The sequence below is a fragment of the Symphalangus syndactylus genome, chromosome 1 (assembly GCF_028878055.3).
Source record: "Symphalangus syndactylus isolate Jambi chromosome 1, NHGRI_mSymSyn1-v2.1_pri, whole genome shotgun sequence".
Taxonomy (NCBI): Eukaryota; Metazoa; Chordata; class Mammalia; order Primates; family Hylobatidae; genus Symphalangus; species Symphalangus syndactylus.
In genome coordinates this window covers 31,264,120-31,281,126 of record NC_072423.2, presented here as the reverse complement: position 1 = coordinate 31,281,126, position 17,007 = coordinate 31,264,120, and the positions used below count along the sequence as shown (strand labels likewise).

At 37.0% G+C, this 17,007-nt stretch overlaps 1 protein-coding gene across 32 annotated transcripts in view; it reads right to left on the bottom strand.

The window, feature by feature from the left end:
- Nucleotides 1-17,007, bottom strand: part of TCF4 (transcription factor 4) — a 412,360-nt gene that overhangs the window by 40,339 nt on the left and 355,014 nt on the right. For all 32 annotated transcript variants that reach the window (XM_055298211.2, XM_055298289.2, XM_055298308.2 and 29 more), the window contains 3 exons: nt 16,021-16,126; nt 12,100-12,233; nt 6,315-6,447 (listed from right to left, as the gene is read on the bottom strand). In XM_055298211.2, coding sequence (XP_055154186.2) covers nt 6,315-6,447; nt 12,100-12,233; nt 16,021-16,126 — 373 coding nt within the window. The remainder of the gene's footprint in view (nt 1-6,314; nt 6,448-12,099; nt 12,234-16,020; nt 16,127-17,007) is intronic.

Sequence of the window (17,007 nt, the reverse complement as noted above, 5' to 3'; positions counted from 1 at the left end):
GCAGGAGAATCGCTTGAACCTAGGAGGCGGAGGTTGCAGTGAGCAGAAATTGAGATGGCGCCATTGCACTCCAGCCTGGGCAACAGGAGCAAAACTCTGCCTCAGACAAGAACAACAAACAAACCTAAAAACCATTCTAAAGAGAAAATAATAATGATGTGAAATATAGATGACACTAACCATTTTTCAGTATGCATTACCATGGTATTTGGGGGTACTTATCTTTTTTTTTCCTAGAAGCAATATTTCTTTTCATTATTATATACCTAAAAATTAGATCTACTAGTCAAAATAATTTGTGATATCTGCTTGATTTGAATACAGATTTTCACAAAAAGTTCAGAGCTACATTGGAAAAATCACATTATCTAACAAAGAACCTAAGCCAAAAAAGAACAAAATATTGCTTCATTACAGATAATATCTGCTACAGTAGTGGCTTTCAAAAGATTAATTCTTCCTTTAAACAACTTTAAAATGAAGATTATAAATAATATATATATATTTTTATGAAACAAAACAAAGTATTGAAAACCAATACAAATATTTTAGAAGCATTTAAAAACTAAATATATATGCTCCAAAAATCACACGTTAGAAGAGGCAAGATATTATGATCATTCTGATTTCTTTAGAACTACACCTTTCTAACTAAACTTTCTATCAGTGCCTGTTTTATGCAGGGAGATATTATGACTCAGGAAATAGAATTAAAAATAGAATCAACTTCTTACCTCATCGTGTCATGAAAATATTTCAGAAAACTACAAAGGTTACTCATGGAAACCACTGATAAGAACAGACTATTTTTTAACATGAAGCCATTTTACCTTGCAACAGCTGGAGTGCCAAACCCAAGGGCTTAAATTTCAAAGCAGTTTACTGGGGCCAGTTTGCCCTTTCACTTGGAATGCCTTTTGTTCTGGTCCAGGAAACACTGGAGAAGCTATACTTTCTGGATTGCCTGAACATGTTAAGCTACATGAGTCTTTCTCTTACAGATTTCTCTTTTTATTTGTGTGACTGATATAACAAAGGGTATAACTGGAAAGGAAATATATTTTAATTCTCAAGTGGCAGAATTTTTATTTTTTTTGCATTGAGAAGTGGGCCATGTTTAGCAAGATACATCAAACCCGCATTTTCAGCTTTAATCTTGATTGCTCTTTGAGGCCCAAGGTTTTTGTCAATTCATATTAGAGATGATCAAAATGTCCATGTAACAGAAATAAAGATGAAAACTAATGCATTTGCTTGGTAAAGACTTTATCGATTTCTAATTTTGGCTCTAATCAATTTATCTTGCCCAAGAGAAATATAATCAGTCCCTAAGTAGAGCTGTAACATACAAATATGAATGGAAGATGAGCTGTTATTAAGATGAACTGTAATTTTTGTAGGAGGCTTCGACACTGCCTGCCACCCAAGTATTGTTCAGATGGCTTGAACACAGGTGGTGCTGCTTGCTAGAAGATGAAGCAGAAAGAAGGGTTTTGTATTTTGGGCTACATGCTAGACCACCCTCTGTCTCAGCCTCAGCTTTGGGGAAATGTTCATTCCCATTAGAACACACCCTCAACAAAACACTGGGATGAGTGGTGCCTTGGGATCAACTACTAAAAATCAGAATTTGGAAAATGTGTTGCCCCTTTAACGCACACCCATCATCTAAGGCTGGGAACATCATGAAGGCATCAAAGGAATAAGAAGCACAATTCACACTGTGTTTGCCTGACAGAAGATGACTGCTTTCAAAGTAGGTTTTTCCAAACTGTATCCGAGTGACCCTTGTGTTATGAAACCATTAGAAACAGTATAACAATGCCATGTGCTTATCTATAAAGATGACAAAAAGAAGGAGCATTTCCAGCACTCCTACTACAACCATTTTAAAATACAAACTCAAGTATACAGACTACAATGCACTAATTTTTAACAGGAGGGATTCCTAGGAATTCAGGGGGAAGTTGGGCTTCCTGATCGTGCACAGGAAATGGAGGAGATTTAAATCAAACTAGTTTATTGTTCTCTGTTGGTGGTCTTGATAACTAAGATGTCTTGACATTGCTGGATAAAATTCATATTACTCTTATGCTCTGTGCTTGTTCATCACCCGACTACTTCAAGGCTCAGTATTCTTGTAAAATATAAAGTGAACATTATGTGACTATTCTAATAATAAAATTACTGTGAAACCAAGTCCTCAAAGGGAAAAGGACATAATGTTTCTACTAGACAAGCCACATACTAAGATGTCATTCAAACATGTCATTAGAAGTGAAAGTTCTAAGCCAGATTAATTCACGAACCAGATAGATATTCCAGGGTAATCTTTAGCATATGGTGTATTAAATCAATCTTGGTAGTCTGTTCCTTCAACCCTGTTTGGTTTGAGGTTTAAAAACATGGAAAAGACCATGCATTAGAAAGCAGGCCAGTTAAAGACTAATAAAACAATAATAGTTATTATAACCATTATGTTAGTTATATGACCAATTCTCTCTGAGGGCAAGGGAGTGTGTGTAGCCTCAAACCACAAAGGGTCACACCCTGTGAATGTATACAGATGGTATGTCCCAATGGGGAGACGAAACATTCTCATCCTTGAGCAGTCTCAGTGGTCTGTGCTATGGTAGGAGGTCCTCTTACTTCTTTCCATCCGGAAGGGCTACTGGATATTATTGCAAATAGGAAGGAAATATGTGGCTAACCAAATGTGTATGGTTACTATCCTGCAGACATTCCTATTCTCTATAGCTGGTATCTAATAACTTACTACACTTCCTCCTCTGTATGTATGCTCAGATGCAGAGGCACTGAACTGCACTGCTTCTGAGAATACCCAGTGGCATAACATTGAAAAAGTCTGAAGAACTGAGTAGAAGGTGCTGATGCTGGTAACTCCCAAAGACCCCTGACAGCTTCTCTCCTTAACTGGGTGTGCCACCAGCTGCACTACTGTGAATCCATGCTGTGTCCCATACATTATATTCCTCTAATTGGAGGGGTAATTAGATGACCCTTTCAATTCAGAAAGGTCTAATATGATCTCCAGAGTTTGCCAGCAAGGCTTGAGAAAAGTAGTGGACTGTATGCAATGAATAAAATACCTTGTTCTACAATTCTCTTGAAAATCCACAGATGAATGTGTCATTAAAAAAAAAAAAAATCTCTCATTAATGTAATCCAAGTAAGCTTTATCCTTCTTAAGGATTTCTCAAAAAAATGATATTGGGTATTATGGGGCAAAAGAAAACAAAGCAAGAAACACCCAGTCACTCCCCCAAGCCAAACAAATAGCAAACCTCAGTGGGCATCTTCCACCTTTGAGATGCAGAGAACAGAAGAAGAAGGGGAATGTGGTTACAGAGAGGTTCCCTTCTGAGAGTTCTAGAGCTTGTATCTCACCCCACATGCACTGCGTTGTTCTCGTGTCAGTTCAGGACAACTGCTGACCACCAGAAAGACATATTATAACATGACACTGAGACAAACGGCAGCAGCCCTCTTCTGAACTGAAAAAGCAGCTTCCTAAGACATCAACACCATGTATGAAAAGACTGTACTGTCTTGCAACTTTTTACCAAGACAATGTGAAAAATGTGATGTCCATGTGTTAGTGCTTGAACCCCATTCTTAAGGCATTAGTATTGCTTACAGTCATTTTCTACAGAATCGTGTGTAATCTCAAACATGTGTCAGGCTATGTGTTCCCTATTTGCCAATTATTTAATTAGCTCTGTTTGTTCTTTGAGATACAGGCAACGTAATATTTCTTTACTTCCTGCGTTTCAGAATGAGTGAGTATATGCCAAATATTTTCAAAAGTCTGCAGATGTATCCTATTAATCCATACTGTTTGTTAGGGAAGTATCACTAACATCAGAAGAGAAAGCTTCTGTTCTTGTTATACAGACACGCTGCCATCACTGACTTCTACCACACTCGAAAAATCAAACCAAAGCCTAAGAGAACTTAAGTGTGAAAAACCATGGGCCACTCAGACATCCCGCAATACTAAGGCTTATTATGCTTAAATTTTCCTCTGCATTTTCACGTACACAATTGGTGAACGTATTATTTTAAAGAAAAACATTCTAGAATGTTCTCCCTTAAAGTAATATCTGTATTTATGCATAATAATAAACGTTTGCTCCTCCAAAATGCTGAATTACCATGTCTACCTATTTTCTGAAAGATTATGCATCTTTTTCTCATTCTGTTGGTGGATTTTGACAAGTGCATCCATTATTGTAAAATAATGTACGAAATAAATTTCTAAAAAGCCCTTTTCTGGGTTCTAGAAATCTCATACTTTTGTTTTTAAATTATAGCTCCTTTATTATTGTCAAGACCCTTAAATAAGGCCCTATGGTTTTTAATAAGTTAAGTCTATTCTCAGCATATAGAAATCACCTATTGCTCCACTCTGGCTAGACCAACAAGTAGATTCTCCTGTTCATCCACAAACTAATGAAGATGACCAGCTAAAACCAAGCAACACTCATTCCCACTGAGAGCTGTGGCTAAGCTGTCTACAGCTCATGGAGATAACCACCCCATTTCCTGATATGTCCTTTCCAAGTCATAGTACCTCTCTCTCAAGAGGACTGTTTTGCAAATCAATCAGAAAAACTTTTTTTTCAAACAGAGCCTAAGTATGTTTTCCTCAACTCAAGGTTCTGCTCCACCTTCATACTTTCCTAAAAAAGAAAATTACTCAAACCACAAGTAGACAGGAAATCTGTCTTGTAAAAGGATGAATGACCGGTCATCCTTCTTTATAACCAGACCTCATGACTGCAGAAAGGGGCTTTCCATTTGTCAAACCACACTGAAGTGAAATATGCTTTTCTCACTCTTTCAGTTCTGCACTGCTTTCTTTCTTCTTGTTTTTCAAATCTGCCAAAACTGCATTGATAGCTAACAAACTTCCCCATGTGACCTCTGTCTGTAGCTCTCCAAGGTCAAACTGATGCAACATATTTGTAGAAGCTTGGTTAGGAAAAGTTAAAAAAAATGGAAACTCTCTCCTCAATTTGCTTCTTAGGATAGCGGAGTGGAGAGGCTGCGAGATGGCTCATCTCAAGTGTGAGATATATTATTGAATAAGCAGGGAGGGCATTATTGAGGCAGAAATTATATTTCCAACATTTCAAAACACATCTCTCCTCCTTCATCTAAAACTTTCCTACATAAGTGATTCACGCCACTTCCCCAAATTCTACACACTCTCTAAAGAAAACAACTGCAAAGAGCTAAGAGGACTCAACAGCAGCATTATTCTGTTGCGCAATCTTCTCTCAAACACTGAGTATTCTCCCCACCGATGCTCTGACAGTGACATTCGGGCCAAGCAAGGAGTTAGTTTGAGCTATAACCACAGAAAATGACCACCTGAGAAGTCTGAGGTTTTAATAAGACCCTGGTGCACTAAGCTGTGCTGCTCATCTGAACAACAAGGTGTCAAAGCTGGTTCAGAAGCAGGTAGCTATCTCCCCACCAACTCCACCTCTTCCCTCCAGGAGCAGCTGGATGGACATCCAGCCAAGTTCATTCCTCAAAGTAGGAATGCTGACTGGGGAACCACCTACGGAAAAGACCACAGTGAACATCACAAGAAATGAGAGGATGATGGCTCAGTTCATGGGAGCAGCATTCTTCCTGGACCTTAACTCATTAGTAAATGTCCTTGGTAAAAATAAATTAATTAATTAATTTAAAAAAGCAGCAAATAATTTCTGGCCAACTGACGCCCAGGCATCTCCTCTCTCATAAGTGAACAAATACTTCTTCCCCTCTGAGGGACTCCACACTGTCACATTCTCCAGGAGATTAACCTCATGTAGTTATTAGCAGTCACCTGAGAGTTTCACATTAACCAGTCCTCGGAAGACAGTGGCACATCATGGATAAGAGCCTAGCACAATGACTGGCATTTTGGGAAGTGGTCAATAACTACCATTAAGAGCTATTCTGCTTTGTAGCTCACTAGTCTCTGATGGCTCATCTTATGACTTTGTTCACCTTTTTGAATGTGAGGAACAAGATAGTTTTGGTCTATTTGAACCCTTGTTCAATCTAATGACTTGCAATGTAGAACATAGCTAAATTTCAGTGTCTTGTGACCAAAAATATGGTTATGCTTAAGCCGGTGATTTTACTTCTGTTTGGTTCATTTGTGTGTTCATTCTGTTATGTGACTAATATTTATTGCCTAATTGCTATTCAGTTATGAAAGGGAAAAAGAGGTCCTTGATGATTAAACCCTGACACCGATTGTCGGTATCAGAATTGGCATTTCTGTGACTCACCCATTATACTGTCTGTCCCGTTGGCAGGAGGCGTACAGGAAGAGGTGCTGTAATGGTTTGTGCCACTACGATGGAAAGTGGACATCGGAGGAAGACTGGAATTGATGTCTGCTGAGGAGTGTGATGGATAGCTCTATAGCAAGAAGCAGAAAAAGGTGGCCATATTTAATCATAAGGTATTTAGTGAGTTATTTTCAAATACTTTTCTCACAACTCTCTATTTTACAATGGAGACAGCTTTTAGAATTTCAAAATAGCCAAGAATATATCTTGCTTAGATCTGACAGCTTTCATTTTTCAAATAATAAGTTACACAGAAACATAGTTAGCTTGGTTTTGCATCAACTGTGGAGGAATATAATGGCAATGAGGGACATTGAGAAATGATCACAATCTTGAAATCTACAGATTACTGCTTAAAATCATCTCCAGGGTTTCGGCAACATAAAAGACCACTCTACTATTAATTTTTTTGTGTGGCCTATTGATCAAGTGAAAAAGATTCCACTATATAATGAAGAAAACAACACTATGATCCATAAGGCTTATATTACATTTCATCCTGATCTTCTTGAAACTAAATGGCAAAGACTAACCAGTCTCAAATCTTCTTCCTCCCAAATTAAATTATTTTTTGAACCCCAGCAACAATAAAATTTAGTAAATAAAAAATTTAAAAAGCACTAATGGTTAAATATCTCTCTTACTCATCAATATGTAACCATTGACTATACCGAATTAAATTAGGACCACATGACTTCTTTTGGTTTGAGTCCTTTCTTTCTATGCTCCACCTATAAGCAATCTTCATATAGCTGGCAATGCAAGAACAACATCTTTACAGAATCACTTGGTTTAAGACTCTGCTTTGAGTTTAATTATTATTTTTCCAAATAAGCTATGTTTCTTGGGTATGCCACAGTGCCTGTAAGGTGGCAAATTAGTTGCAATCCACCCATCTGGTTGGGAATGAACAGATCACTAAAATGGACATAGTAATTTACAAAAACGTGCTGAGCTATTTTCAAGACAAAAAGCAGCTTCAAAAGTTATTCTCATAGGCATTTGAATGTGTTATGTAAAGGCAATGTATTAAAGCTAAAATACACTTTTTCTTCATATGCAATATATTAATGGACTATGAGTCTTTATTATATCATTATTGGAAATGCTGTTAAAATTGTTTATTTCAAAATTAGAGATTGAATATGATGCTGATAGTCACGAGTATTTAAAACCCAAGCATTTGCTCATGAGGAATGAAACCATAGTCTCTTGAGTGTTGCCCTATTTACTCTGTGAGATCCATCTTGAATTCTATCTCTTTCTTAAGAGTCCTTGACTACCTCCAACTCTTCCACCATCTCTTCTCTCTAGGTCCCTAATGCACTTACATTCTGCACTACGCTCTTTAACACTTAATTATATTTTGGCTTTCATTTCTTGCTCTTTCTAATGTATTTTGACCTGTATTGTAAACTCTTTAAAGGAATAGAGCTTATAGTTCTGCATCCCACAACTTGTGGCTAACTACTGAACACATAATTATACTACATGCTCAATGAACAATTGGTTATCAGTTAGAATTAAATAAACAGTGGATTGAAGTATAACTTGAGAGCCAACTAGTCTAAGGAAATGAATCTACGTATTAGAGGTAGGATTTTCAATGACGCACGAATGTTTTTGAAAATATTACCTCTGGATGACCAAAATAGCCCAACTTAAAAGGCTTCAGTAAAAAAGTTGAGATGATGCCTTTAAATCTTTCCAAGTTCCTGAGAATGCCTTTCAAATTTTTAAATTCCATGGACCTCTTTCTTTCTTTGACCCCAAAATTCCATAGGCCACCTGTTAAACTCGTTTCTACTTGCCACCTAATGAATACCCAAGGTAGTCCACAGAATTTTCTCCAGTGAAAAATATAGTGGGCCCATTCTATAGTACAGCTAATCTGAAAGCTTAGCAGGGATAGAGCTATTTCTGCTATAGAGGTAAACACTATAACAAAATGGAGGAAAAGAAACAGAATGTGGAAAAAAGAACAAAAAAAGAGATGACTAAGTTTAACTTCACTTCTACACAGTCCTATTCCATGTGGAATTTCTGAAGAACAGACGAACTACAAATCAGTCCGAAATGTGCAAAAATCAAAAAAAGAGGAAAAGAATTATAAATATCTAACTAACTATAATAATCAGAAGATGAAACAAAACGGATAATCACATCAGTGAGAATCTTTGGGCCCTTTTAACTTTATGTAAAACGGGCAGTAATTTGGGATTTGACAAAGGGTTAATGCTGAGTTCACAGAATGAAAGGAAAAATTAATCCCCATAGATTATAAAGGGGCAAACCAGTGGAATCCATGTAAATCAGTTATTTTTAGAGACTCATAGAAAATCAGATGCTGAAATAAACTAATGAGATTTATAACTAGATTATTTTACATTAAAAATTATCTTGAAAACTACTGTCATTCAGAGATGTAATAAATGCACCACAGAGAATAATGGCTCTTTCAGAGGATCTAGGGATCAACTGTAAGAGGTCCTCTTAGTCTCTTACTCCAGCTATTACTGTCTTTCCTGCTTGCTACAAAGGACATGAGGAGTATGACAAAGTGTGAGGCTTTACATGCCCACTATTCATTCATTTTAACTTACGATGCCCAAGAGTAGTGTATTTCGCGTCAATTAACAGAGTAACTGTTGGAAATGTTTCCATTAGTGATATACTGGTTGATAATTCAAAGATTAGAAAAATACAATAACTAGTGCACATAAGTAAGAATAAAATCATGCTTTGGGTTTGAGCAGGATTTCACAACCTTAGCACTACTGATCTTTTGTGCCAGGTAATTCTTTGCTGTGGAGGCTCTCCCGTACATGATGTCATGTTTACCAGCACCCCAGCCTCTACCCACTGGATTCCAGTAGCATCTAGCCCCTAGTTGTAACAATGAAAATGTCCCCAGACATCGCCAAACGTTCCCTGAAGGGAAAAACTGCCATCAGTTGAGAATTACTGAAGTAAGGGTTTATGTTACAAAGAAATAAAAGACAACAGAACTTCCTTTAAAGGAAAATTCCAGACTCCTAGGACTGTTTTCGCCCTGTAGTGCAAAGACCATGCCTAAATCATGCCAGACAGTGAGGACTCTATCCTGTTCTTAAAAAGAACCCTGCCAAGTCATTCCAAACGTAAAATCATCTACAACAACCCATTCCAAACTTTAACCGCAAACTCCATTCATCTGAGTGATTTTGTGTGGGTATGTGTAACACAGTAATGATTAGCTGTGGGATTCTGTTGGACAGGCTAAAACTGTAAAGGGGATTTAAAGACTAAACATCGGTAACTTAACAGTCGCTACTGAAATATGTGTATCTTAAGCTTTATAATTACACATTCTGTTATAACATGGCATAAAGTGATGAAGGCAATGATGTTTTTAAAATGTTTTATCTTTAGAGATAATATCAACTTGGACAAATTATACCCCAAATAATCCAGGAACAGCGCTTAGCTTTTTCTTAAACTATCCCTTTGTTCAGTATGGGGCTAGTCAGATGCTAAGAATAAAATTATAAAGAACTACCATTATTTTCAACTGAAAGGACACCAACTGCTACTGTATATTCAAAGTATTGTCAGTGCCAGATTCTTCTAAGTCACTTCAGTAAAAGATTTTCAGATGGTTAAATACTGAAAGTACAATGATAACTAGATATAATAATTCAATAGTTTCACTAACAGTGGGAAAATTCATTAGTATATATTACAAGATAGCTTATTCATGTCTCCTTTAAAACAAAAACTCTACTCTCTGAAATCTGTTAACTGTTCAGATGAAAAATGAAAATCCTGTGTTTCGTGATAGGTAAATGGCATTGCAAATATGGCTTCTGATATAGCCTACTGGGTTACTACTTCAAAATGATCTTTTCTCTCTAGTTGATAATATTGTTTTGGTTCTGTAAAACTTTTTCTAAAAGGAATACAGTTGGTTTCCATTTTGAAATTATACTTTTTGTGCATGGAAGCACATTTTAAAGTTACTTCCCATGCAGTGAACTGGACTAGGATAAAATCAAATCACCTAACTCAAAACTCTTGAGCATGATAGGAGAAGAAAGAAAGAAACACAGAAGGGAAGAAGAATTAATGTAAAATGGGCAACTCTTAAAAGAACTGAAATTCCAACATGCTGGTATAGTGCCTAAAACTTTTATTTGTAATCAAAACTTTCCTTGCTCATAGGACACATACAGTTTTGACCATGCATTCCCAGAGAAGTGGAAAATGACGGTGGAGAAATGAAAATTTTAGCCAAAACAAATTCTAGCATAATATTAGTTGATATAGTTGACATTTCTCTAAGCTTTCACTCTAATATCTCCAAATAGGAGTGGGTGAAGAGAAAATTTGAAAATAAGTCATCTGCTATTTACTGGAAATGTGCTGAAATGTGAAGATAGTTTGTGATTTACACATTCAATCTTAAGAGATGATACAAAAAGGCCAATTCCATTTCCACTGTCTGCCTCTCAGGAATGTATAGGCTAATTGACTAGTTAGCATCTCCACCACTAGGACCAACTAAATACGGATTTTCAAGGATATCAGAAATCTTAACTTCTGGAATTTTTTTGATTATTGGAGTAGGATATCAGATCCTGTTTCTTACCTGTACTGGTTGAGCAAATGAGAGCAAAGACCACATGAATCCAGAATGATTTCCTTTATCAGAACAGAGAAAGAAACCTAAGTGTAGATATGAGAAGAAGAAAGAGGGGCAAATGCAAGATGAAGAGTAGTGATGTAAGTATCACCTGGGATCACTGGATTTCCCATATGCTTTCGCATTTGTAGGATTTGAGGTTCACATACTGTTTAAGCTATGCTCTTGCACAAGGGATTCAAATTTCATCTTATCTGCATCCCAAATCTCACTCAAGATCTAGGCTCTTTCCTCCCTTTAATGACAGACTTAAGTTCAACAGTGGATTCTGGGCTGTGGTGATATTTAAGGCTAGAAGAAAGTCAGTTGAGTTGTTTCCTCCAGGATAAAGAGACATACTATGATAGATGAATGTAGGTGATGGACAGAGTGGAAATGTTTAGTAATGAAAGACCTAACATTCTAGAGCCCACCAGTTTTCACCTGGAGTGACGCAAAACACAGTATGAGTGGCAGACTAGGATGGGAATTAAAGTTAAAATACTAAAAAATGGGAATCTGATCTATGTAGAAACCTCATGGTTTCTCTTACTGATGGAAGTCTACAGAAAATATAAACTCCTTCTTTTGGATACATCACAACAGGCAAAAGCTGACATAAGCCAGTCAAGGGGAAATGCAATATGCTCCTCCTGGGTGATGCATATAACCTACTGACCATTACTCTGCCCTCTGCAGTACATCTTTTGAAACTACAGATAGCAAAAAAAAAAAAAAAAAAAAAAAAGGAACCACCGTGTTAAGATTCTACAACTTAAGTATCTATTTATGTACCCAAGGAAGCTGACATTGTGATAAAGAAGGCACAGAGCAAAACACAATAAACAAAAGAACAACGCCAGAGAGAATCCGGAAGGATTTACAAAGGTGATTTGAACCTGTTATGTCTTTGATCACAGAAAGAATACAACTTAAGAATAATGGGTGTGTGCCATTTTTGCACTTATATGCAGAGTCCTTGTGTACAATGCATGGAAAGACATAGGATGAGGTTTAATCAGCTAGCTGTGATATTCCCATTACCGTGTATGTCGGCCTTACCAAACGTTCATGTGGATGCAGGCTACAGTAGCTGCTGGACTGTGGAATATGAGAAGAGTTGCCCAACATTCCTGCATAGCCAGGCTGATTCATCCCACTGGAGGAGCTCCAAGGGTCACTGCTGTGATGGCCATCTGTAAAGGACAAAGAGAACCATGACTTTCTAAGGCATTCAGCCTTGCCTTATAGAATAGGGTTTTTTCATATACTTGAAAATGACGCCTGTTGTGTTATTCATCTTTGTATTGGTTAGCTGATTACATCAGAAGACAGTCATCATTTCTTCCCAAGTGGCTCTATATTGTCAAACAAATATAAACACTTAAAAAAGTTAAAGTGTTCTTGGTAAAAATTCAACTGTAAAAGAACAATAGAGTATATTTCTACCATGAATTATGTCAAGTCAGGAAGGTAATTACTGCTAAAGGAAACATTTCTTAGAAGTCTTCTAACCCTTTTTTCTATGAAAACCACCTAAAAAGTTAAATTGTTCCTAAACTTTGGGGTGAAAAGTACTTGAGAAATTACAAAGTTGATAAATTTTAAAAGCATGTAAAGAAGTATTAATTTTAAAAAATCTCAGATTGAAAATGTTTAATTTCATTTTTAACATATACAATAAATAGAATTAAAGTTGGAATTATAATTATATTATGGCATGTAGAGAAGATGAATCTCAAATATATAGTTCTTAGGATATTTTATTTTTATTTTTTGGTGTATAGATATATAGCCATCTTAAACCTTCAGTAGCAATCCTAAGGGTACAAACATGCCCTACGTGGCTATTACAGATATTTTTGAGAGTCTCTGGATTTTTAAAATGATTTATGAATTACAGAGGTTTAAAATTATATAAAGTATCTTTCAATATGATGTTAACCTTTTGTTAACACCCTTATTAAAAATATCCCTACACATTTTTTCATTTTCTGGGCCTATTGGCCTACAGGTTATTATTAATGATTGCTATTGTTTAGGTTTGGTTTCCCAAGCCTAAGGGAAAAGATGATCTACATTACTGCTAAATTCATTCATTTTTTCTTTTTTTCAATAGTTTAACAAAAAGTATTGAGTACTAGGTATACACCAGGCCATCAGCTGGCTGTTAAATGTATAGCAGATATTGCTTCCTTGAAAATAAGATTATTTTCACCATAACATTTTATTTAGTAAAGGCCTATTAAAAAGTTAGGCAATAGAAAAGTTAAATCTGACACTGTATTTCGTGAAGCTCTTTTTCATTGAGTTCTTAAATCCAGAAGTTAGAATTTTGGAACTGGACTCATTTCAGATTGGGGGGAATAGTTTGCAGATTCCTCTCTTTAAGAACCATGCAAGCAAAATCATGTCTGTGATTTTGACAACTTCAGAGTTTTAACTAGAAGATGGAAATTGAAGTTAAAAATAAGAGGCCACAGTAGTGAGTTTACAATATGCCCCAGACAGTTTCTGAATATCTTTCACCTTAATTGCATATTCCTTCAAGTCTTGAATTCTCAGGGCACCAAGCACCCCTCTACTGAAGGGAAGCTGATGTGGGACAGCACCGTGATGCAACTGTTTCTGTGGCCATCATGTGAAAACACATGATTTTTTAAAAGTTATCATTCATGTACTTGAGCTTTAGTCCTTAGATTACAGAGGTTTAAATGTCACCTTAAATTCAAATATGAAGTTCAAGATCACTAACATTTTAAATAGATGGCACATATGACAAATAAATTGAAAACATATATCACTGAACAAGAGTCTCCCGACAATGTGATACACTGGGTGGCAATGCGTCTAGGACTGTTAGCACAGAGTACTCTGCTTGATGCAGACTTATAAAAATACATATTTTACATAAATTATGCTTTTCACAGTAAATTAATATTTATCACATCCTATGATCTTGGCATAATGTTGTTTTGAAAGAATAGCATTAGATGTGTGCAAATTAATTGTGCTCATCATAAGTGTCAACTCAATTTTTTTTTTTTTTTTTTTTGCTTTTCGGGTATGCATAAGCAGAGAAACCAATTTGTTCCCCATATTTTGTGTGGTCTGCTAGGGAAAGGAGCCTACTGATATAATCTACCTGGCCTCCTCTGCAATGTGCACCCTTCCAGAAAGCCACTTTGCTGGGCAGATAGAAAAAATATATCCTTCCGTCAAGGTTTTCAATCGAAATCTGTTTTGAGTGATGGATCCTTGAGTTGCCAATCTCTGTAAGCACCTGTAGGACAGTATCTCCCACTGCTCACAAAACAGGGGACTAATGCTGAGGTAGCTACTGTTTATAACTGAAGGTGATTAGCTTTTTGTCATGGCACAAAACACACCCAGGTGACATAGCCTGCCGTGTCCCTTTGAGAGTTACACCTAGGACGGGTCACAAAGTTAAAAGACTTTTGACACATGAGCTCTATTATGCATGGAACAAATTCTCTCTATTCCTAACAGAGCCATTCCATCCAATTTTATAGATTTCCATGGAATTTCACATGTGAACTAACAAACTAAAAGAGCTAACACACTGAAGGGAAGGAAGATTAGTATCTTTTCATGAGAATGATTTTGAGTGTGTCCACTATAATCAGGCTGCTTCCCTGGTACTCTTTGCCCCAAATGTGCTCCCCTTCCTGTGACATGGCCCTTCCTAGAGATGCATAAAGAAAGAAACCTCATGGCCCGTAGACAAGGCTTATACAAATAAGGTTTTCACACCTGGGCAAAAAGAGTTAACATTTTGCACACAGGGGTTCTTGGTGAATTCCACATCTAAATTCAGGCATTAACTTGATAACAAGATAATTACATTAGAAAATAAGTGCCACACACATATCAGGATGGAGCCCTTAGGAGCATCCTCCAAGTGGTTCATTCTTGAAGTAGCTGCTGTCATTTCAAACATCTTGGTCTTTTAAAAAAATTATTTATTTATTTATTCATTTATTTATTTACTTATTTTGAGACGGAGTCTCACTCTGTCACCCAGGCTGGAGTGCAGTGGCGCAATCTCGGCTTACTGCAAGCTCTGCCTCCTGGGTTCACACCATTCTCCTGCCTCAGCCTCCTGAGTAGCTGGGACTACAGGTGCCCACCACCACGCCTGGCTAATTTTTTGTATTTTTAGTAGAGACAGGGTTTCACCATATTGGCCAGGATGGTCTCAATCTCCTGACCTTGTGATCTGCCCGCCTTGTCCTCCCAAAGTGTTGGGATTATAGGCGTGAGCCACTGCACTCGGCCACATCTTGGTCTTTTTTGAGCAGCAGAAAGGTATACGCTGTCAGTAGCAAGACTACAAGCTCAGGGTGGGGACACACATCCATGTATTTAAACATACTGGACAATTCCATAATTTTCTATATTTGTCTTCTCCCCCAAAAGTTGGGTCTTTTATCCTAAACCAGTTACTATGTTGGGACAGAGCTTTCACCATGTAATACTCCAGTCTGTGGTAGGTTACTTCGTCTTGGACCCTTGCTCTTACCTACAAATTAGTAAGTGGATGAAAATTTTACATAAGGTTATACATTAGGCCAACTTGTTCCCAGTTGGCTAAATCCAGGATGTTCAAAACATACATGGAGCTGAACCACTTCTCAACAAATAACTACATTGTCTTGGGGATGGTGAAGATGCTGAAATGGTTGGTCATGCGTGGAAGACCATCAGGAGCATCGGCTCTAAGTGAAGCAGATCAATCTAATCTTAACCCATTACTGCTTAAAGGGGTTTAATTGTAAAGAAAGGCTTAGTACAGTTTTAATTAATACATCAATTTTTAAGGAATTCAATTCCTAAGAAGAGCATGACTTCAAAAATTCTACACTTGCCTACTATTCCATTTCTTCTACCCCATCTGTGACATTAAGTGACCCAGGAAAATGCTATCCAGTGGCCTTTCCCTCAGAAGCAGCAGCATCTTACCTTGCATGAAGAAGGAGCTAGGGAAAGTGCTGGTTGCTGGTTTGGAGGAAGGATAGCCTGGCGAGTCCCTATTGTAGTCGGCAGTGCTTGCTGATGGAGCATAGACCTGAGGAGAAAGAAGCAACTGAGTTTTGCTTTTTGCATTGACCACAGCAGCTCAAGCTCCATTCTTATATAATAAGTAGGCAGAGGTGCTACATTTCTACCCTTTCAAGTTTAAATCTGAACAAACCCTAGAAACAGTGCCCTTTCTGAACACACTAAAACAAACAAAACAAAACGAAACAAAAGCTCGGTGTATTTGTGCGAATAGAAAATAACCAGGTGTGTTATATTCCAGTCGATGTAAACCATGTCTAGTTGTAAATACACTGTATAATGCCCATAGGGTAATCCTGTGAGTCTAAGCACTTCTTTCTTTTTCTTCTAAACACAGATGGCCCATGAGCATGTGAAAAAGATAAAAACAGAAAGACTTGCATCAAACCTCTTTCAAATGGTAGAGTAAAAACTCTACCTTTCAATTAAAATTTTCACTTTTACAGAGAGGAGGTAGGGAGTGGGGAGAGAGAGAGAACACAAATGAACTATCCAAACCACAGAAAGTGATAAATATATCTTAGAATATTAAATTCCCATAGTGTCAGCTTTTTGCAGAGATGCATGAAAAAGGCCATTAAAAGCCTGGATCTACATAAGACCACCAACAATCAGCGTGTGCACAGGAAGCGGGAGGAGGGAGCCCTCCTTTTTCATGCTTATTATATTTGTGTGTACAATAAACTTAAAAAGTGTGCCAAAAACCTAATTTACTTACATTCATTTACTAATACTCATGAGACTTGGGAAACCAATTCTTTATAAAAATAGCCTGTGTATTTTCTTGTTTATGTTTTCTTTAAACAGGACAGCATAGTAGAAAAGCAGAAATTCATAAGGTATAGTTTAATTGGTTTTCCCCCTTGCCTTTTCTGCTAAATATAATTT